Source organism: Lithobates pipiens, unplaced genomic scaffold (assembly GCF_037356315.1).
Source record: "Lithobates pipiens isolate NorthernLeopardFrog02 unplaced genomic scaffold, aLitPip1_a1.2 Scaffold_13, whole genome shotgun sequence".
Classification (NCBI taxonomy): domain Eukaryota; kingdom Metazoa; phylum Chordata; class Amphibia; order Anura; family Ranidae; genus Lithobates; species Lithobates pipiens.
The window spans coordinates 197,465,716-197,488,793 of record NW_027507718.1 but is presented as its reverse complement, the minus strand read 5'-3'; the positions used below and the strand labels follow the sequence as shown (position 1 = coordinate 197,488,793).

The window sequence follows — 23,078 nt, the reverse complement described above, 5'->3', positions numbered from 1 at the left end:
GACGTTCCTCTACTGTAAATAGCAGGAACCTCTAATGAGGTTGAAAGATAGGTACAGGTAAATACGCATCCTTTATATAGATGGAGGCTAGAAAGTCTCCCATCTGGAGCGAGGCTACTACTGAGTGGACAGACTCCATCTGAAAGGAATAGATTAGTAGATACCTGTTCAGGGATCTTAGATCCAAAATGGGTCTTGTGTCCCCGTTTGGTTTTTGAACCACAAACAGGTTTGAATAAAACCCTGTGCCTCTTTTGGCTACAGGAATCTGTAAAATGATTCCATGATGCACTAAACGATGTAGTGTCTGAAACAGTAAGTTTCTTTTTGGAGGATCCGAGGGAATGCTGGATCTTAGAAACCTCTGAGGGGGAACCCCTGTAATTCCAGCTTGTAACAACGGGATATAGTCGAGGTGACCCACTCGTCCTGAGCCACTGTTCTCCAAATGTTCGCAAAGTGCAGCAGCCTTCTCCTGATAGATTGGGGACGTTCCCTCAAAAAGAGAATTTGATGCCGGGTTTAGAAGAGTTTTGGACCCGGGGCTTTTTCTGGCCCTGGCCCTGCGGCTTGCCTCTGGCTCTAGTGACCTGTTGGCGGCAGAACTGCCTTGGCGCTGAGACACCTGAGGAAGCAATCCCTGAGGTTTTAGACTGGGAACACCTGGTGCTTCTCTTCATAGAAAGTAGAGAACTCTTTCCTCTGGAAATCTTTTGGATATATTTGTCCAAATCATCACCAAACAAACGTTTCCCATGAAAGGAGAACCCTGCCAATATCTTCTTACAGGGAAGCTCGGCTGACCAGTTCTTAATCCACAAAAGTGGATGCGCAAATGTACAGACAAGAGAGTCAAACGAGAAACCTGTTGTATTGAACCATTTAAAGCATCAACAGCAAAACATAGTGCTTGGGGAATATCTGTCTTATTTTCAGCAAGATCATCCTCCTGGTTAGGCCTGTCAGGCCATCTGACCTGATCCTTTAAGGAGTAGCACATACCAATTGCTGAAACAGCTGGCTGAATAGCTGAACGAGCCAAAGAAAAGGAAGCCTTTAAAAATGACTCCAAATTTTTTGTCAACAGGATCTTTCAAGCCCTGTGCAAACCAGACAAGTTAAGTTCTTGTTTAAGGAAGGAACTGCTGCATTTACATCTGGCATGCTCCACTTCTTAACAAATTTTTCATCCATGGGATATAAAAGGGATCTTTTAGGAGGAACAAAAATCCTGTCAGGATGTTCCCAATCAGAATATGCCGCCTGTTCCAGCATTGGGTGTAAGGGAAAGACCTGTGCGGCCTGAAAAGGCCTCAGGGACCCCAGAGAGTACCCAGGGAGCTCAGTAACCTCTGCAAGAGGCAACTTAAAGGCAGAACGAACCATCTCGGTAAGAGCCTGGATCAAAAGTCTCTGCGACTGAGAGGCAGACATCAACTGTATATCTTATAGTCCAGATTGCTCAGACGCAGACTCATCCGCCAGGCCCTCAACAGAATCCTGAGCTCTTAGCTCTTCCCCATCCTCCACCCATTTTTGTTCCAACGTAGGAGGCTCAGGGGAGGGGGATCTGTCACGCTTGTGGGATGGAGGCAATCATGCCAGCAATCCTGTGCTCTAACCCAGCTAGGGCTGAGGACAGTTTTTCCCTGTGATAAAGGGTGAAGTAACAGCGTTGAATGTAGGCACAATACCAGATAGGTGCAGCGGCTCAGGTTGCCCATAAGCCTCTGGTTTTTCAGGGGATACAACACTAGGGATATGGCTAGGTTCGTCGGGAGCTCCTGGCGACATAGATGTGCCCTTCCCTGTAGTGTTAGTCCCACTCCTCTTTTTTGAAGACATTATAAGCCACAAAAAGGGAGTACCTGGGTATAGTATTATCACACGTTAGAAGGGAGACCCTTTAATAGGGCTCATCAAGCCCCTATGCAACAATCCTGCTAAGCACCTTTACTGCCAAGCAAATCCTGGTGGCTCACGTGACCCAGGTTAGGAGAAATTAACCACTGAAAATGCCTGGTCCAGAGCGTGCTCTGTGTCCCACAGCCGCCTTCTGGAAGCACTGCGTGCTTGGCATACACAGTTTAAATAAGTAAATAAATGGAACGTTCTACGCATGCGTGCGCACGCACATGCACGGGAATCAAGGGAATATAGCAACCTCTCTTCCCTAGATTGAGGCTCTGGGAAGAATGAAGAAATAACAATATCTTGGTTTAAGTGAAACCATGTCACTACCTTTGGCAGGAATTCAGGATGAGGGCGTAAAACCACCTTATCCTTATGCATAATCAGATAAACAGAACCAAGGGAATCTCCCGTAAAGGTTCAAAAGGCTGGTTTTGTAAAGCTGACAGGACGAAGTTCAAATCCCAAGGATTTAGGGGTGTCTTGATCGGAGCACTGATCCGTGTTACCCTCTGCACAAAGCTACGCACTAAAGAGTGAGAAGCTAAAGGCCGCTGAAAGAACACTGACAAGGCTGAGATCTGGCCCTTGATGGTATTCAAGGCCAGATTCATCTCTAGTCCCATCTGTACGAATTCAAGAATTCTACCTATAACACATTTCCTGGGGTGCCAACCCCTGGATCCGCACCGGGCAACATATGCCTTCCAGACTCTATAGTAGATGATCCTGGAAGCTGGCTTCCTGGCATTAATAAAGGTAGATATGACTGAAGGAGTTAACCCATGACCCCTTAGGGTGTGGGTCTCAATAGCCAGACCGTCAAATTTAGCGTCTGTAAGGTAGGATGGAATACCGGACCTTGCGAAAGAAGGTCCGGCCGTAATGGCAGAGCCCAGGGAACTCCTACTGCCATCCTTGTGATCTCTGCAAACAAAGGCCTTCATGCTCGGGCCACGAGAATCACCTCCCTTTGTTCCTGTGATCCTGCGAAGAAGGCGCGGAAGTAGCAGAACTGGAGGAAATGCATAGATCAGAGAAAACTGATCCCATGGGAAGACTAATGCGTCTGTTCCGCAAGCTAGTGGATCCCTTGTCCTTGATACAAAGTTGTTGACTTTGTTGTTGAATCTGGGCACGAACAAGTCCACGCCCGGAGTACCCCATCTCTGACATATTGCAAGAAAGATGTCGGGGTGAAGAGACCACTCTCCTGGAAGCAGTTGGTGGCGGCTCAAGTAGTTCGCCTGCCAATTCTCTATCCCACGAATGAACACTGCCGATAGGCAAGGAACGTTGTGTTCTGCCCAAGACAAAACGTGATTCACCTCTCTCTGGGAAGCACGACTCCTCGTGCCCCCCTGGTGATTGATGTAAGCCCCAGATTGAATCCTGACAGAACAGCCCTTCTAGCCGTCCAGGCTCTTAAGGCCAGATGGATTGCCCGAATTTCCAAAATATTGATAGGCAAGGTCCTTTCCGACCTGGACCACCTTTCCTGGACAGAATCCTCTTCCAGGACTGCTCCCCAGCCTGAAAGACTAGCATCTGTGGTTACTACCTTCCAGGTGGAAGGCAGAAATGTCCTTCCCTTTTAAAGGTTGCTGGACATCAGCCACTAATTTAGGCTCTGACGTACTTCAGAAGCAAGCTGAATCAGAAAATCTAAGGCCTGCACCTTTTTGTTACAGGCTGATAGATTGCGCTTTGTAGCAATCTTGAATGAAACTGTGTGTAAGTGGTGGCCTCGAAGGAGGCCACCATCTTCCCCAATAATCTCTTGCACAACCGAATTGAAGGCTTTTTCTTTGCCTTGATGAGGTGAATTAGTTCTACAATGGAACTGATTCACTTTGGAGGTAGAAATACCTTTCCCTGCCTGGTATCTATGGTTAGTCCCAGGTACTGTACTCTCCTTGATGGCCTAAAGGATGACTTTTCTAGGTTGAGAACCCAGCCTAGAAATTCCAGGTAGTTTACCGTTGTCACCAGACCTTGGTCTAACCCAGAAACAGAATGATCTACTAAGAGTAGGTCATCCAAATAGGCTAGGACCATTATGCCCTGAGCCCTTAACCTGGCTAAAGCAGGAGCCAGAATCTTTGTGAACACTCGAGGAGCTGTGGATAGACCAAATGGCAGGGCCAGAAACTGAAAGTGAAGGTTTTCTACTTTGAAGCGTAGAAACCTCTGGTTAGTGGGAAATATTGGCACATGAAGATAGGCATCCTTGATATCGATTGAAGCCAAAAATTCTCCTCCTTGGAAGATGGCTACTACAGACCGAATCGATTCCATATGGAAGGATCGGATGCACAAGTGCTGATTTAGATCTCTGAGATCTAAAATGGGTCTTACTTTCCCGTTTGGTTTCGGGACCGTGAAGAGGTTTGAATAAAAACCTGTGCCCTGTTCCTCTAAGGGAACCTCTGATTTGACTGCTTTGGCTAGCAGATGGTCCAGTGCTAGAAGGAGAGCCTTCTTCTTTTCTGGGTCCTTGGGAACCCCTGACCTTAGGAACCGGGGAGATGGCAAAACTCGGAACTCTAGTTTGTAACCTAGAGACACCGCAGAAGCCACCCATTTGTCCTGACATTGCTCCTGCCAGATCTTTGAAAATTGCAGAAGCCTTCCCCCCCACCCGAGCGAGCGGGGGCACCCCTCCATAAGGAGGTTTTAGTACTCTGCTTGGTGGGCTTCTTTCCCCAAGATCTTTTCTGACCTTGGTGCTGTCCCTGGGGTTTCCCCCTTGAATCTGACGGCTGAGGCCATCGAGACTGCCTAGAGGCTGATGTCCCTGATACAGAAGAAGAGGCCCGCTTAAATGAGAAATGTCTAAATTTCTTCTTTACTGGCAACAGAGTGCTTTTGCCATTGGAAATCTTTAGTAAGTATTTATCCAAATCTTCTCCCAATAGCCATTCACCATGAAAAGGGAAACTGGCTAGGAGCTTCTCACATGGTGCTTCGGCTGACCAACTCTTAAGCCAAAGAACTCTGCGAGAATGCACTAGTCCCAACATTAGACGTGAAATCTGAATGGACGCATCTCTCATAGCATCTACTGTGAAACACAGTGCGTCTGCTAAATCAGTGTACTGGTGAACCTGTTCAACAGGTAAAAATGTAAGCATCTCCTCAAATTGCTCCTTAATGGCCTGGGATACACCCACTGTGGCCAAAACCGGCTGCACTGCTGAACCAGCTAAAGCCATCTGGTTTTTAGAAAGGTGCTCCAGCTTCTTATCCGCTGAGTCCCTCAACATGAGTGCATTATCAACCGGACATGTGAGATTCTTATTTACAGAGGTAATCGCAGCATCCACCGCTGGAATCCTCCATTTCTTATAGAAATCCTCTTCCATAGGATACAGTTTGACAAACCTCTTAGGAGGATAAACCTGCTTATCCGGATGCTCCCACTCTGCGTACTTAAGCTTTCTTAGCCACGCATGGATAGGAAAGGCATCTCCAGCCGGAGCAGGTTTTAATGACCCTAACTTATGCCGCGTACACACGATCAAACAAGCGGGTGGAAAAGTCCGGCAAACTCAAGTCTGCCGGACTATCCCCCCGTGTGTAGCCTCCGGCATACTTTTTTGACCCGAAAGTACGGCGGACTTAGAAAGTAGTTTTACACTCCAATCTTCCCACCGGACTCGCATTTCGGCGGACAATCCGTGTGTGTGCCAGTCCGCCGTACTTTTGAAATGAACGGACTTTTCCCGCCCGGAGAAAAGTCCTCTCATTTCAAGCGGGTCTCCAGGTAGGCGGGGCCCGCGAAGGATACGTCGCTGGACCCGCCGCCTGGTATGGACTTAAAGGGGAACCCCAACGCCGAAAAAAATCGGTGTGGGGGTTCCCCCCAAGTCCACATCAGACCCTTGTCCGAGCACGCTACCCGGCCGGCCAGGAAAGGGGGGACGAGCGAGCGCCCCCCCTCCTGAGCCGTACCAGGCCGCGTGCCCTCAACATGGGGGGTGCCTTGGGGAAGGGGGGGGCCTCGTGGCCCCCCCACCTCAAAGCACCTTGTCCCCATGTTGATGAGGACAAGGGCCTCTTCCCGACAACCCTGGCCATTGGTTGTCGGGGTCTGTGGGCGGGGGGCTTATCAGAATCCGGGAGCCCCCTTTAATAAGTACGGCTCAGGAGGGGTGGCGCTCGCTCGCCCCCCTTTCCTGGCCAGCAGGGTAGCGTGCTCGGACAAGGGTCTGATGTGGACCTGGGGGGACCCCCACGCCAATTTTTTCGGCGTTGGGGTTCCCCTTTAAGTCCATACCAGGCGGCGGGGCCAGCGACGTATCCTTCGCGGGCCCCGCCTACCTGGAGACACGCTCGAAATGAGCAGACTTTCCTCCGCGTGTGTGGGCGAGTCCGTTCATTTCAAAAGTAGGGCGGATAGTACGGCGGACTTAGTACGCCGTATTAGTCCGCTGAAAAAGTGCCGTGTGTGAGCAAGTAGCCCGTTCGGAAAGTCCGACGGACAGTCTGGCGCGAAGTCCACCAGACTAAGTACGTCGGACTGACGGCTACGTGTGTACGCGGCTTTAGAGATGGGATCATCAGAAGCCTGTGCTGCAGGTAGCAAAAGGGTAGATCGAACCAACCCAGTGAGAGCATGCACAAGCAAGCTCTCTTACGGTGATACTCCTTCCGTGTTAGGATCCTCAGAAGAGGATAACCCAGTATCTTTAGGAAGATCTGCCTGATCCCCGGTGTCTGACGCCATTTAGCCATGCCCCCCGCTCAAAAACGCCCCCCCTTTCCCCTTTCAACTAAGGAAGTGTATGAGTGCCGGCAACATGGAGGCCGGCGGTGGGGGGGTAAAGCGGGCGTGATATGCCCCCAAAAACAAAATGTTTTTTTTATTTTTTTTTAAGAAAAAAGAGGCAGCGGGCTGGCATAGAAAGCAACAAAAATCTCCACTCTGGGGGCCCAGGGAGTGATCAGACCCCCCTTCATACCTGAGGGCCTGAGCTGGCTTGAACGGAGAGGAGAGAGAAAGCTTCTGCCGTTTCCAGCGTCAGAATGGTGAGTGCTCAATACAGCCTCCCGTGGTGACACATAGACATGACATGACAATATAAATACATGGAAGGAGAGATTCCTTGCAGAAAATCTCCCCTACCTTTCCGCCGCAGGGCTTTATCAGAGATAAAAACCCAATCTTCACGGTAGACTCCGAGACCTTGAAAGGAAACCTTCAGGAACAGGGGTACACTCGGGTAATCCTGCAATCCTTGACCTGGGAGAACACCCTGCCAGTAAACTTTTATTGGCCTTACTACCAAAAAGTACTGGATCCCAGGGCCCAGTTTAAAAGCATTCGCAAGCAAAACCTCGTGTCTTCGGATGACAAGGCCCGGGTACTGTTCATTTAGTCCATTACGGAGATATCAGAACGGATCCGGTCAGGATGGCTGGCTCGCATCAAAGGATTACTGCCCGTGGAGCTCAGTACACACATCCTTACACGTGCCCAACACCTTAGACACTGGCGAAAAAACTGAGGACTCCCAGTAGTGGGAGGGGTTATATGGGGGAAGTTCATGCCTTAAGGGGCATGCCAGTGTCCAACACCTGATAAGCCGATATAACCCACGTAGTAAGTATATATATATTTTTTAGTTTTGGATGAAATAGGGAATGGTTAAAAGTCCTGGGCATTTTTTTTTATCTGTGTCCCATGAGGGAGATTTTTCTTTGTAAATCTCCCCTGTTGAGCTCTTGGACAGAAATGAAGAAGTATAAAAACTGGAGGAGTCAGAATTTGGTGCAGATGTGCATGGTAGCCAATCAGCTTCTAACTTCAGCTTGTTCGATTAAAGTGGATCTAAACCCAATTCATGCAATTTGAGCTGGGCAGATATATCTGCAGTGTTTTATTATCTCTCTCCAAAGCACTATGTCCCGTAGCTTTCTCCTGCCCCATTCTTCTGTTACCAGCCTGATAACTTCTGACAAGTTCTCCATCACAGGAGATAAAAGCAGCCAGGGTTTTGTGTTGGGGAGGATGCTATAAATAGATCAGCAAAGAGCTGAATGATTAATCGATGAGGAGAGGGGGTGTGGGCCTTTCCTCCAATCAGCTGTCTTGGTTGTATGCCCAGGCTTCAATGTAGTGATAACCAGGAAGAGAAAATCTCCCAACACGATCTGTACATAAAAAAAATATATAAAGCTGAGGCAATTTTCTTCTGCCAGTACATGTCAGTAAAAGGAAAAAGTTGCCAGTAAAAAATATGGCTGTGATGTTCGGCTCAGTCCAGAGCCGGCCAAGACCTATCCGAGTCCCTGCTACAGTGTGTTCGGGCAGCTCTGGTAAAGGCAGTGCCCGAGCATGTCATGTGATGTCATGGTGCAAGGGAGGCAAGCAGAGCAGCCAGAGCCTCGTGTGTGGGTCTGCAGGACAGCAGGGCAGGTCGAGAGTGGGACTGTCAGTGCTGTTTAGACTGGAGTAGACTGAAGGGACTGAAGGGACCAAGAGTCAACTTCATGTGTGTGTGTGCCTTCCTATTCTAATTTCTTGCTCTCCTGAGTCCTGTCCCCGAGCAACTTACTATATATCGAAAATAAAATAAGAAATATGTTTTTTGCCCAAATATCTACGTTAAATCACATTGTACTGCGGCAGACTGGTACGGCTGGTCGAAACAACGTTATGTAACGTCGCTTTGCCCAGTGGCCACTGCGAATGCCTGGTGGTCTCGATCATCGCTCCCGTGATCGCTGCTGAGATATGGAGATCCCAGAACTGTGTGTGTAAACACACAGTTTCCAGTTCTCTGAGGGGAGAAGTGACAGATCGTCTTCTCATACATGAATAAACAGCGATCTATTACCATCCCCCATCAGTTAAAACACAAACTAGGATACACTTAACCCCTTCAAACTAGGATACACTTAACCCCACTGCCCCCTAGTGTTTAACCCATTCACTGCTAGTGACATTTTTAATCAATGCATTTTTAATCGCACTGATCGCTGTATTAATGCCAATGGTCCCAAAAATGTGTCAGAATTGTCCGACATATCCACCATAATGTTGCAGCCACAATAAAAATTTCAGATCGCCGCCATTACAAGTAAAATAAAAATTAATAATAAAAATGCTATAAATCTATCCCCTATTTTGTAGACGCTATAACTTTTGCACAAACCAATCAATATACGCTTAATGTATTTTTTTTACAAAAAATATGTAGAAGAATACATATAGGCCTAAACTGTGGAAAAAAATGTTTGCCATAGATTCACAGTGTGCTAAACGCTTGAATAGATGGTACAAGTTGACCCATGAGCCTTTAATATTTTTACTCGTGTCACTGCGTTAAAATAAATAGTACCACTTCGCCATATGAGCTTGCATCTAATGCCACGTACACAGGATCAGACTTTGCGGCAGACTAGGTCCAGCGGTCTTCCTGACGGACTTTCAGCGGAGTTCCGACGGACCTTCCAAACTAAAGGACTTGCCCACAAACAAACGGACTAAGTCCATTCGAAAGTCCGTTCGTTTTGAATGTGATGATGTAAGATGGGACTAAAAAGGAAGTTCAATAGCCAGTAGCCAATAGCTTCCCTTGCGTCGTATTTGGTCCGTCGGACCAGCATACAGGTGAATGGTTTTCCCGATAGGAATTGAGTCCGTCGGACAGATTTGAAACATGTTCTATTTCTAGGTTCGTCTGATTTTTTAGATTAATTGGATGAATGGATTAGCCCACACACGATAGGATTGTCCGACGGAGTGATTCCGTCGGACCTAGTCTGCTGGAAAGTCCGTTCATGTGTACACGGCATTAGACATTGCTGACCCATCTGCAACTTTACCAAGACCAAAATATGGCAGTTTGAAATGTTTCCTATTCATGCAGGTCATCCATTTTTTTTCATTTCCAGGACTCATAGATAACCATTCAAAATATGTCCTTTCCACAAATCACCCTCTTACACTTTTTTCTAAAAATTTAAATATAGTTTAGTATGGTTTGTAGAGGGTGAATTGAGAGGTAGACTATCTGTCTGAAAATTCCACAACAAACAATAACAACCACTGCCGAATGCATAAATGTTACATCCTTGTTCACATTTTGCAGACATAGAAAAAGGAAAATTAGTTTGATACATTAGTCTAAGCTTTCTTAGATAGTGATTCAGAAGGAACGATTGATTATAAATGAATATTATAGTTAGTTACTGTAAGTCACATGCATAAATTGATCAATTTATGTCATTAAACACAAAATAAACAGTAAAATGATTGTGCTGGTAATACTTCAGTGTACTGGTAACCAGTTACCTTTGCTGCTTTTGCATTTCTAATTGTAATGAGCTGCTGAGCTATTACAGAAAGGACTTCAATGTCAATTCGGTTAAATTCATCAAAACAGCACCAGGCCCCAGACTGAGCCAAACCACTGAAGAAACGACCCATCATCTACAAAATACAGAAAAAAAACAGTATTTATCAATTTGCTGTGTTGTCTAAATACATTGACTTAGCCTTTTAATGTTATGTTCACTAAAAAAATATACTTATTGATACTACATATTGTAATATTTTGTGAAATACAGGAAATAGTATGTGGGGTGTGGGCCTCCACATCTGTGCACGTGGGGGTACCTCTGCTCTCATGCACACGTGGATAAATGCCCGGTTGATCAGTTTTAAGCAGACCCCAGCTTAGAAATGAGCTGTGCACTGTGTGCAGAAATTGCAATGTTCAGAGTTCCTCTTCAAATGTTTTGACCCATATTATTCCACACCATTGCTCATTGAATGTTGCGTTAGGAGGGATACCACTGAACCTATGCCCTCTCCACTAATCAAGCATATCTCTGCCACATCACTCCCGGTGACAGAATGCGGTTCTGCCAAGCATTAGTGTGGACCTCATGCGTTACATGGGATATCCGTACCGCAAATGTGATCCCAGTTACTTCTTGGGGGAACCGATTGCCAGGGAGGGGGCCAGTATACTGCCCCCCCCCCTCACTACCACAGGACCTGTACCCCAAACCTGGTAGTGCTCTTGGGTATCTGGCTGCTATTCATTCACACCAGTTCATGGTTACCTGTGCCAAATACTCTCCTGTTCCAACTCTCCTGCTGAGTTAACCCTTTGTGGTGGCCTTACTCCTGTGCTCAATGTGTGCTTTACAGGTCAGGCTCGATACAATCATTTAATGAAACTTTACTTGAAGGCAGCAACAGTACAGTCCATGAACAAGTCCCTAACTAGCTATTCCTAGGCTGCCTAGGCATACCTCTGAAGGTAGAAATCCATAAGTGACAAAGCCCTTGGCAGGTACTGTAGGTTCCCTTATAGCAATGGCACTCGTAGGTTTTTCCAGGTTTCTGGTTTGACCTTCTTCTCTTTTCCCATGCCATCCTTCTCGCTCTTTGACCCCGGCCTTCCCCCTAATTTATATGCTTAACAGGGTGGAAGGCAGAACCCAAAAAACCTGGGAAACCAGCACACCTAGCATTACCCTTTCCCACCTGGGCAGTCTAGACTCAGTCTAAAGGCCCATACATACGATCAGACTTTTTGACATCAAAAATGCAAATTATCTGTTTTAAGGCAACATCTGACCGCGTGTACGCTCCATCGGACAAACTTTTTCGGTTTTCGTTGGGCTTTTGTTGGCTGTGCATACGGACAAACTTTCCGGCAACAAAAGTCCGATGGAGCAAAGTCCAATCGTGTGTACAGAAAACCCATAGGACTTTTGTACAAAGTACAAACACGCATGCTCAGAATCAATGCAAAAGATCAAACAACAATACAGAAGTTGACCAAAGGTGGCGGTAAAGAGCAGAAAAAACACATGATTTGGTGAAAGTTGGCTGAAAAAGTCCTGCCGTGTGTATGCAATACAAGTTCATGGCCGACGCCCTTTGTACAAAAATCCACGGGAAAGTTTGTACAAAGTCCGATCGTGTATATGAGACTTAACAATGACCCAACTTGTAGACACCTTCCTAGAAGTACATTTGCAAAGTATGAAAAATAGATGCTAGCAATGGACTTTCCTATACTAGTAGCCTAAATTATGCATATTAAAGGCTGCAAGCACAACATACCTTGTAATCAAGCCCATCAGAACAGTTGAACACTACACATTGTATAGCAAGAGCCTTGGCAAGGTCCTTGGTGGTCTCAGTTTTTCCTGTGCCTGCAGGTCCAGCAGGGGCTCCACCTAGATCCAGCTGAAGTGCACCCATGAGACACAGGTAGCATCGGTCCTTAGGTAAGCAAAAAAAAAAAAAAAAATCCCACTCCATTAACCAACTGTGAATATTACCATTTAAAACTATTATCATTTATACCATCATTCTAAATAAACAGTAAAATAAAAACTATGCAAAATTACAAGTGCTATATGTATAGCCTTAGTGCACTACTGACCACAAGAGCAACGCTAGTTATTGCTGCTTCCAATATTTTCACACCCTAAAGTTGAAGCCTTCCCTACGCAGCTAACATTATTAAATCAATGGTAATATATATTTACTTGTTTTAACTTTTTTTTTTTTTAAGCTACTTCCTGGTTTGTGGCCTAGGCCAAATTATGACATACTCCCAGGAGTCTTCATGGGCATGTTTTTCTTTCATCTGGAGAAGAGGCTTCATAGCTAAGCATACCCCCCCTCCCTCCTGCCTGCATGCCTGCAAGCATAAATACATGGATGGTTGGGTGAGTTTGCATGGAATATTAAAAATGAATTAAATAGTGTGTTCAGTTTGTGGTGCTTAGATACAGTTTAGTTCTGCTTTAGTTACAGTTCACACTGGTGCTATGCGGGAATCCCTGCGATTCCTGTACGGGTTCCCACATTGCACCTGAATTGCAGGCGGTTCAGTCTGACATCTATGAACAGCTGGAGGTATCAATTTAAAGTTGATGACACCCCCAAATTGGTTCGCAGATCACAGTGCTAACTGTAAAATGGTACAGGATCGGATCACATGAGTGTGAACACCCATGCAATCAAATTCCACTGTGGACCAAAAAAGGGTCCCGCACCATTTTGGTGCAAATCCGATGCAATTTCAGCCATACAGTTTGTATGGATGTCTTTCAGCCCGAAAATGAGGCAGGCTCTCTCTGAGAAGCTTACAGTGTGTGGAAAAATCAGACTAAGCATTTTCAGTAAATGAGAGGAGCTCATACAATTGTACACTGTAAAGTGGACCTATCAATACAATTCACAGCACACGAGTCCACTAGGCAAACGTCTGCAATATGCAATCTTGTCATCCTAGTTGAGTAAAAGAAGTATTTCTTTCTTGGTATGAATAAAATATTGTTATTCAGCTTAAACATGTTACCTACGGCCTAAACAAAGGTATCTGACTTCCAGAACCATTAAGACAGTTTCACATTTTGACATTAAATTTGCCTTAAATTCTAAAACTGGATAGACAAAAAAAATCCTTCGACATTGATAAGACCCCCATATATATATATATATATATATATATATATATATATATATATATAATCTGTGAATTTAGTTATTTGCCTGGAGTTTAGCCTAAAACAATTTGTTTAAAAGTACACAGGCACTTTTAATCAGTGGCCCTTTTAAATTACATCTTTGAAATGTAAAACTCATGAAAATAGTCTCACAGTTAGGGGTGTGATCACTAGTCGAGGAGAAGCACCAAGATATTCATAAGCATAGGTGTACTGAGACAAAGCCATCCGGGCCACACAGTTATCCAGATCAAGGTCCCAATAATAGCGCAACTGCCTCTGCCACTCGAAGCTGTCAATGCTGTTAACCTAAATAGAAAAATAAAAAACAAAATTATGATATAAGAGAAAAAAATTAATCCTTTTACTTTAAAGGAAATATTTGGTCAGATGTGTATTAGCAATTATGTAAGTAGATGTCACCATAATGCAGTTTGTTTCATATTGGTTTTACCTCCATACAGTGCCTTGAAAAAGTATAAATATCCCTTGAAATTTTCCACATTTTTGTTATGTTACAACCAAAAACATAAATGTATTTTATTGGGATTTTATGTAATAGACCAACACAAAGTGGCACATAATTGTGAAATGAAAACAAAATGATAAATGATTTTCAAAATTTTTTATGGCACAAGTATGGCACAACTGCAAACCTACCAAGACATGGCTATCTACCTAAACTTATCATTTTCCTTCCATTTTACAATTATGTGTCACTTTGTGTTGGTCTATCACATAAAATCTCAATAAAATACATTTACGTTTTTGGTTGTAACATGACAAAATGTGGAAAATTTCAAGGGGTGTGAATACTTTTTCAAGGCACTGTATATACCCTGTTTTGAAAATAGTGCATCCATCACGAATGGAGTTTTATTTATTTTGTTAGTTCATTTAACTCTTTCATATTAGTTATTCTGCTTACTGGGCAAACTGTGTTTTAGCTAATGCATCTTTGCCCAGGAGTATGATTGAAAAACTGAAATCTTGCGATGTGTTGTATATGCAATTGGACGTCATTGTCTTGCCTTTTTGACTGTCATATCCATCACATAAAACTTGCTCAGTGACTTCCTGTATTACTATGGAGGTCCCACGTCTCAAGCCATTGACTCGGATCAATAAAAAAATGTTTTGTCAGCAATGAAACGCAAAATGCATTTAAGTCCCTCATCCCTCATTTGTTCACATAAAATGATTTATATCAATCAAGAATAAAAAAAATATGTACAGTTTTTGCTCTTTCCAGATAAATACAGCACATGGTCCACTTTTTTCAGGCACCTTATTGTGCCAGTCACAATGGGCATAAACATACATTAAATATATTATACAGTTAGGAACCCTTCAGAATGATCGGTTATATATCCGGAAGCAAAAGGCATGACCATTAAAGTGATTGTAAACCCTTACAGACCACTTTTTGCTACAGGTAATCCCATAATAAGGCTTACTTGTAGCTACCCAGGATATCTCCTAAACCTGAACGTTTAGGAGATATCCCCTGTATTTGCATGTGCCGATGTCATCGGCACATGCGCACTGAAGCAAGCTGAATCAATGGCACGTATGTGCCGTTGCTTCAGTAAGTGTGTCGTTAACGGCGGCTCCCGCGTGCATGCGTGGGAGTGACGTTATTGCGGCTCTGGCCAATCATAGCGCCGGAGCCGCGATACCCGGAAGTAACCCCCGGGAGTGATATCGCCGGCCGGTGCTGTGTACAGGCACTGCAGCGAGGGCTTCGATCTCAGCTGAGTATAACATAATGAGTAAATATGCTATGCATACTTGCTCATTATGCCTTTGTCTTGCAGGTGTTAGTTTTTTGTTTTTGTTTTTTTTCAAAGTGAGTTTACAACCACTTTAAATCCTATAGAACTCTTCACCTCAATCAAATGCATTTACAAAAACACTTGCTGACTGCAATATGTATATATACATTGTGGTTTGCAAGTGGTTTACTGGGATTATGGCTGAAGATATCAGCCATAACCCTGGTACTGTTTTTTTTTGTGCAGGCGGCCGGCTTTCTCATAAAACCAGTCTGAGCGGCTCATGAGCCGCTGGAATGGTTTCCAAAGTGGTAGGACAGAACCTCTCGGGCTTGCCGTTTCCGCCTGTTTGTCTAAGACAGTGTTTCTCAACTCCAGTCTTCAAGGCGCCCCAACAGGTCATGTTTTCAGGATTTCAATCAGATGAAACGGCTGTGGTAATTACTAAGGCAGTGAAACTGATCAAATCACCTGTGCAAAATAGAAAGCTTGAAAACATGACCTGTTGAGGCGCCTTGAGGACTGGACTTGAGAAACACTGGTCTAAGCCCTTGTACACACGGTCGGAGATTCTGGCGGAATGTGTCCGATTGGACCGTTTTGTCGGATATTCCGACTGTGTGTGGTCTGGATCGGACTGTTTCCGTCGGAGTATCCGACGGACCAACTTTTCCAACTTGCCAGTAAAATTTTCCGACAAAATGCTTGGATCGAACATACTCCGATCATGTGTAGAGAATTCCGATCGAACAAAATGCCACGCATGCTCAGATCAAATTCCTACACCAAAGCTATTGGCTACTAGCGTGAACGTAGTCCCATCATAATGAAATAACGTAATCACGTCGGATTTTCTGACAACTTTGTCCGACCGTGTGTATGCAACAGTTTCAGACAAAATCCGTCGGACAAAATCTGGTTGTCAGAATCTCCGACCGTGTGTACAAGGGCTAAGACACTATCTAGCGGTGCGGCCAGCTTCTCCTATAGGCGATGAAAGAGTTAGCACTCTTATGACCTTGAAGGACCCAAGTGATGTCATGACTGAGCTCACACTTGGTATAGGCTTTTTATTTATTTTTTTAAAGCGCAAGACCAAAAAAGTTTTATTTGATCTTTTGCTTTTAAAGGTAAAGAAGAGATTTGGGATCTTTTTGACCCCAGATCTCTCTATAAAGAGGACCTGCTATCCTTATTTTTATTACAAGGGATGTTTACATTAAAAGTAATAATAAAAAATTAAAAGTAAAATAAACAATAATTTAAAAAAAATGTAAAGTGCCCCCATCCCGCCATGCTCACGCGCAGAAGCGGACGCATACGTAATTTGAACCACACATGTGACGTATCGCTAAGTACATTAGAGCGAGACCCATAATTTTAATACTACAAGTCTAAACAGGTAACCTGTAAAGGCATTTAAAGCGTTGTCTATTGAAATTTTTAAGTACCATAGTTTGATGTTAACTATTGTGTTTTGTTTTTTTCTTAATTCATTAAAGTGTATTTTTTTCAAGCAAAATTGCATTTGAAAAACCGCTGCGCAAATACTGTGTGACATAAAAAATTGCAACAATTGCCATTTTATTCTCTAGGATCTCTGCTAAAAAAAATTATAATGTTTGGGGGTTATAAGTAATTTTCTAGCAAAAAATTCTGATTGAGCCTAGGATCACATTGGAGCGGGTTAGAAATCATGCAAGTTCAGCTGAAATCGTACAATTTCAACCCGGCAATGCAGTCCAACTTCAGGGGCGATTTGACAGACATCTGGGCGGGTTCCTACACAGATGTCTATACAAATCACCCCCTCTAGCTGCCAAAAGTAGTACAGGAACTACTTTTGGGAATCGGTGCGGCGCCGCACCGATTCAGACAGTGCCATTGCCAGTAGTGGCAATGCCACTGTCCAAAACAGTGCCATTGCCAGCAATGGCAATGGCACCGTCCGAATCAGTGCGGTGCCATTTCCAGCAATGGCGCCAATTCAGACGGTGCCGTTGCCAGCAATAGCATGCTGATTTGGCATGCGATTTGACATGTCAAAACGCTTCAATGTGAACCTGGGCTTAAACTTGTAAACAAAAACTGCCAAAAAATAAACCTCGTCTTCAAGTGGTTAAAAGTCCTGCATGCTGCGTTTTTGGTGCAGTAAAAAAAAAAATGCACCAAAAATGAACCTCCCCACTTTTTCACAAGCGCAAGCTGATATCAGGCAACCACAAAACGCAACAGAAATGTGCCAAAAATGCAGCAAACCGCACTTGCTGTTTTACCGTGTTTTTACAGCAAAGCAGTGTGAAAGCAGCCTATAGACACTTCTTTATTCAGTTTGCTTATTATTGTGAGCTTGATTTACTACATGTATCAGTTTTGAAAAACATATACATATTCATATAAAAAAAAAAACAACTCATTGATTCATACATTTATGACAAAGGGTAGAATTACCTGTTCTTTTACAAGGTCACTGACAATGTCCCTTGCATGTACATCAATTGTTATCAGTGCAGTTATGATATTTCTGTGCAAAGCAGGAAGCTGGCCTCGGACAAGCCCAGCTAAAGCATTTAATCTCTAAAATGAAAATAGGGAGAAACAATTGAAATTTTATAAGGGTAAAACATCTGTGCATTTACCTAATAGCTACAGTATTTAACATGGATGCACCCTGGGTCATTTTATTAAGGGATCTTGCACAAGGATTTTATTATAAGGGATCTTGCACAAGGCCATAATTTACAGCATGAAGCTGTACAAAGTAAAATACAGCTGTCGTTGTGGAGCCTAGGAGCCACAACTACAGCATATTTTTACCCATTAGAATACATTACAGAAAATGCTGTGAACCTATGCACGCATAACCACCGGCGCAAGTACCGGTGCAAGTACATGCACACAGGCATATTCTTCAAAGCGTACAGTATAAATATTAATCTAGATACTGACAGACAGGGGAGGGCTGACAACTCATGGGGCTCCCAGGCAATAGGAGATTATGGGGCCCCCAAGCAATCAGAGATTATGGGGCCACACAGTATACAATCACACAGTACACACAGACATGTTTCTATTGGCTGAGAAGGTACTAGAGAGGTGGGGCAGCTATAATCTCAGGATTTTTAGACCAAAAGGATGTCGGTAAGGGACATTTCAAAGACATGTTATCAGCATTAAAGTGATATAAAAGTCTTGTTTATTTTTGTATAACAAACATGTTATACTTACCTGCTCTATTGCAGTGGTTTTGCACAGAGAGGCCCTGATCCTCCTCTTTTTGGGTCCCTCGACGGCACTCCTGACCCCTCCTTCCTGCTGAGTGTCCCTACAGCAAGCAAGCTGGGGCACCAGAGCCGAGCCTCTGTTCTGTGTGTCCATTCAGACACGGAGCTTTGGCTTGGCCCCCACCCTTTCTCTATCCTCATTGGATCACTGACTTTTGTTGACAGCCAATGGCGCACACTGCTGTGTTTCAGTCAATCAGGAGGGAGATTCCCAGGCAGGCGAGGTTCACATGCAACATCGCTGGATGTCTCAGATAAGTATTAGGGGGGCTGTTGCACATTAAAGGTTTTTTTTTTTATCTTAATGCATAAATTGCATCAAGAACCATTTTATTCACTTCAGAAGTTTTCCTGACACCAAGTAAAAAATGGTGACAAAGAAGGGATCACCAGCTGATTGACAACCTCAGCTCTGTTCCTGTTTGCAGGGGGTGTGTCCCTTCACTCCAATAGGCTCTCAGAGCTCTTCAGCTCTCCGTAACAGCTCAGACAAAATTTATAAATTCTGGACTTTAAACAGATGTCGAGAAGAGATGGTTGATATACATACAACTTATATAGCAGTATTTGTTTCATCTGTGTATCACCTGAGGCTGTTCACTTCTCTGGGTATATGTAAGGGTTTACAACCACTTTAAGGCCCCTTTCAGATGGGCATTTCGATGAGATCCACCTGAAAAACAGGCAGACCGGATTGGAAGGTCCATGCAGCACCATGGACAGGCAGGTGTAAACAAACTTGTTCCCATTTACACACGTCTACCTCCAAATCCAATCAGGTCCACTAAAACAAAACGGAAGAGGGCGTTTTGGCAGACTGGATCAGAGGTAGCCAGATGTAAAGGGGAAGAAGAGTCAATTTACACCTGACTGCCCATAGAGCACAGTGAGGTCTGTCAATGTCTGCGTCAGCCCTGTGTGAAAGGGGCATTAAACTGACCATCCCTGACCTCTCTAGCTGTATGAGAAGTAATTCACAAGTCCTCAACATCACAACAAAGATTAAGTTGGTTTTGGTTGGTTTCTGAAGGCTAGTGATATATGGACATTTCTTTGCAGAGATTAATTGCTGGTAAAAACTGCTAATGCCAGCAATTAGCAGACATTTGTAGCTAGTGCTTTAATCAAAGAGTAGCTTACTGTTTGGTACAACATTTAATTGTGCTGTGCTACAAATCACTCTTCTGCAGTGATTTGCAGTTAAACAAAGCAGCTGCTGCAACATTTCACAAAACAGTATTAAGAACAGTTTTGCTGCAGACCCAAAATGCTGATGAATCTCGATCACTTAGCAACCAAGCAACAAATCACTCTCACTGTTTGCAACGCCATAAAAAATCATGACAATTTTCTTACCTACAAATACCTGTAAACAAAGGGTGGGTGGGGGACTAATTGCTGCACGTAATTGAACCATGTGTCATCAGCTTAGTAACATATGCTGTTTGTTTACATTAATTGGTAGCCTGTCTTCTGCTTTACAAAGAAAATAGCTGAGATTTCTGATACCTTCGCTTTCTTATTAAATATTGATGATACTGTACATAACTCCACAATTCCTATAGCTACAGAGGTGAATCAGGGCTTGTTTTAAAACACTTTTACTGCTTGTTCAGATAATGTAAACATTTAATGTGCATAGTCTGGGCCCAAGCTCACTTTAAGAACATATCTGAATAAAACAATAAATATTTTTGAATATTGACATTACACAGATTACTGATAGTAACCAAAAATATACATTTCTAGAATATCTAGTTATGTAAGAAAATCTACTAAAATGCATCTTTAAGATAGCATTAATCTGTAGTGTACAATAACTTACCTCAAAATTATCCTTTTCAAACTCAGCCACTGAACTCAAATTTTCCTCGCCATCCCCTTCGAGGCAGTGGGTGAGATCTCTGCACCACATGAGCTGAGATATTGTCAGCACCACCTATCAAGCAAATAACAACATGCCAAAACAATGCTATTAGTGAATTATTGTCTTGTAAACTTGAATTGAACTGCTCATAAAAAAAAATGTCTATTGAATATTTGAGCTGCAATGGTCTATGCTAATTTGATTTATAGCTGATATATTACCTGAGAGGGATGTCCAGCCACTACCCACTCCACTCTGCTTTTATTCTGATAATCAGCTATAGCGGCTTTACTTAGACGTCTCAGAGAACTGAACATAGCCTCCTCCACCTTGCCCAACCAGTCTTCAACATTTCCTCTGGCTTTGAGCCCTTTGCCCAAGCTCACCTAGTAAAAAACAGTTAAATAAGTTACTGTCAGCAGAAATACACTATAAAATGATAAGAACCAACAAAGGACCATCAACCTTAAAAGGTAAGAAGGCAAAAATATATCAAAAGAAATATATAACTAAATCAGCCCTCAAAGTTTCCACTCGCCTGCTCGCATTTGGCGAGTGGAATTTAGCTGAGGGCGAGTTAGGAGCAGGGGTGGACTGGGCTGACAGTTCCTGGCTGATCACTTCTGGCAAAAGCGGTGTGGCCATCAGAGTGGTCTGGAGAGGGGGACTCCCTGCCCCCCAGACCACTCTGATGTCCCGTAAAAATGGCTGCACCGCTTTTTCCGGAAGCAATTAGCCAGAAAACTGTCAAGAGTATTTGGTGACCGGATCGCGCAGAGCGTGGCGAATCTCCCACTGAGACACATCTTGTGTATGAATAGCCGCGCTGTAAAACAAAGTCCCGCCTCCTGGACCAGCATTGGACCAGTGTGCTGTCTATTAAAGTGGCCGGTCCAGGAGGTGGGACTTCTTTTGAAAGCAGGGATATTCATATACAAGATGTGTCTCAGAGGGAGATTTGGCCACCTGATCCTCCCGATTCCTCCCTGCTGCAATTTTGGGCAATAATAGGCTGCACTGATGGGCAAAGGTAGGCTGCATTTATGGGCAATAATATAATGCATTGATGGGCAATGATACGCTGCACTGATGGGCAATGATACGCTGCATTGATGGGCAATGATATGCTGCACTGATGGGCAATAATAGGCTGCACTGATGGACAATGATATGCTGCACTGATAAGGCAGCATTGGTATGCTGCACTAATGGGCACTGATTAAGCTGCACTGATAGGGCAGCAATGGTATGCTGCACTGATGGTCACTGATGAGACTGTACTGATGGGCATTGATGGGACTGCACTGATGGGCACTGATAAAAGGCTCTGTGGCTTACGCATGCATTTGCAAATGTGTGCAGACTAAACCCCTGTTTTTAACGCATACTGTTAGACAGGTTATGTGGTTGTCTGTGGGCTGGTGGTAAGTAAAGCTTGGTTTTTTCCTCGGTTTATTCTTGGGTTTGTTTGTAACTGATAAAGGGCTGCACTGATGGGCACTGATGAGGCTATACCGATGGGCAATAATGAGGCTGCACTGTTGGGAACTGAGAGGCTGCACTGATGTGCACTGATGAGACTGCAATAATGGGTACAGATATGCTTTTTGTTAATATTGTTAAAGTTGTTATTAATATTTATTTTTGGAACCAAATTCTGTATAAAACAACACTATGATTTCATTAAATATTAACGAGAACATGTTTAGCGGCGGACTTAGGGGCGGGATAGGGTAGAGGTTGGGTGGGATAAGTAAATTTTCAGACAAAAATACTTCAATGTAAATATATTCCTCAATAGCAACAAAGGATATAAACTCACTTTGTGTGTACCCAAATTCATTTCAATCCCAGATATTATCTTGTAAGTAGCAGTAGCATCATCACTGTTCTGCACATGGCCTGCACAGACAGCAGGGCTGTGGGAGAGACCCTGCAGATCTACTTACTACAAGTTGTCTGCAGAAAACTAGAGGAGACAAGACTAGCCACCCTGCACAAGGAGAGAGAGCAGCAGTGGCTGCTGGTCTTTATTACAGATAACCCCTGCACAGATACAAAGGGCAAGAGCTTTTTCATGCTGCATTACTGGTAGAATTACCCACAGGACATCAAGATTCAAGTAAGAATGCGTTGTATGCTTATTCTGGATTAGTAAAGCGGTAGTAAACCACTGCAAAAAAAACAACTTTCCTCTGTAAGACAAATGCATAATGTGCTCGTATGCATCGCATACGAGCACATTATGCGATACCCTAAAATTAAGCCTTCCAGTGGCACGCTGCCACTGCTGAGAGGGCTTCCATCTTCACCATGTCTTCCTTCCAGGTTTGCGGCCTCTGGCGACATGAGTGGCTGAGGTCGCAATAATGTCACTCCCGCGTGTGCTTGGAGAGCCCTTGTTCAGAACAACAGCTCTAAGGATCCGGCACAGTATGCCAGACCTTCAGAAGGCATGCACCGGTGGCGTCACAGGCTGCATGCACTCTGAATATCTCCTAAACAGTACAAATTAGGGAGACATTCACTGTACCTACAAGTAAGCTTTATTGTAGGCTTTCCTGTAGGTACAAGTAAAAAAAAAAAATAGGGTTACTACCACTTAGAAAGTATAGAAGCCAATGCCATACACACAAGTTGTATTTTTAGAAGGAATATTTAGACTATGTAAGTCATTAATGTCAACCCCATATTTCTGTCAGGAAAGGTTTATTTTAAAGTAAAGCTGCCAACGCTGTCCTTAAACTTGGTCTT

General features: G+C 43.9%; 1 protein-coding gene across 1 annotated transcript in view; it reads right to left on the bottom strand.

Moving 5' to 3' along the window:
• Positions 1-23,078, bottom strand: part of DNAH6 (dynein axonemal heavy chain 6) — a 418,858-nt gene that overhangs the window by 237,744 nt on the left and 158,036 nt on the right. The window contains exons 25-30 of the mRNA XM_077476093.1: positions 20,546-20,710; positions 20,283-20,396; positions 17,625-17,750; positions 13,552-13,707; positions 12,002-12,163; positions 10,214-10,351 (exon numbers count right to left, since the gene is read on the bottom strand). Of these exons, the coding sequence (XP_077332219.1) occupies positions 10,214-10,351; positions 12,002-12,163; positions 13,552-13,707; positions 17,625-17,750; positions 20,283-20,396; positions 20,546-20,710 (861 nt within the window). The remainder of the gene's footprint in view (positions 1-10,213; positions 10,352-12,001; positions 12,164-13,551; positions 13,708-17,624; positions 17,751-20,282; positions 20,397-20,545; positions 20,711-23,078) is intronic.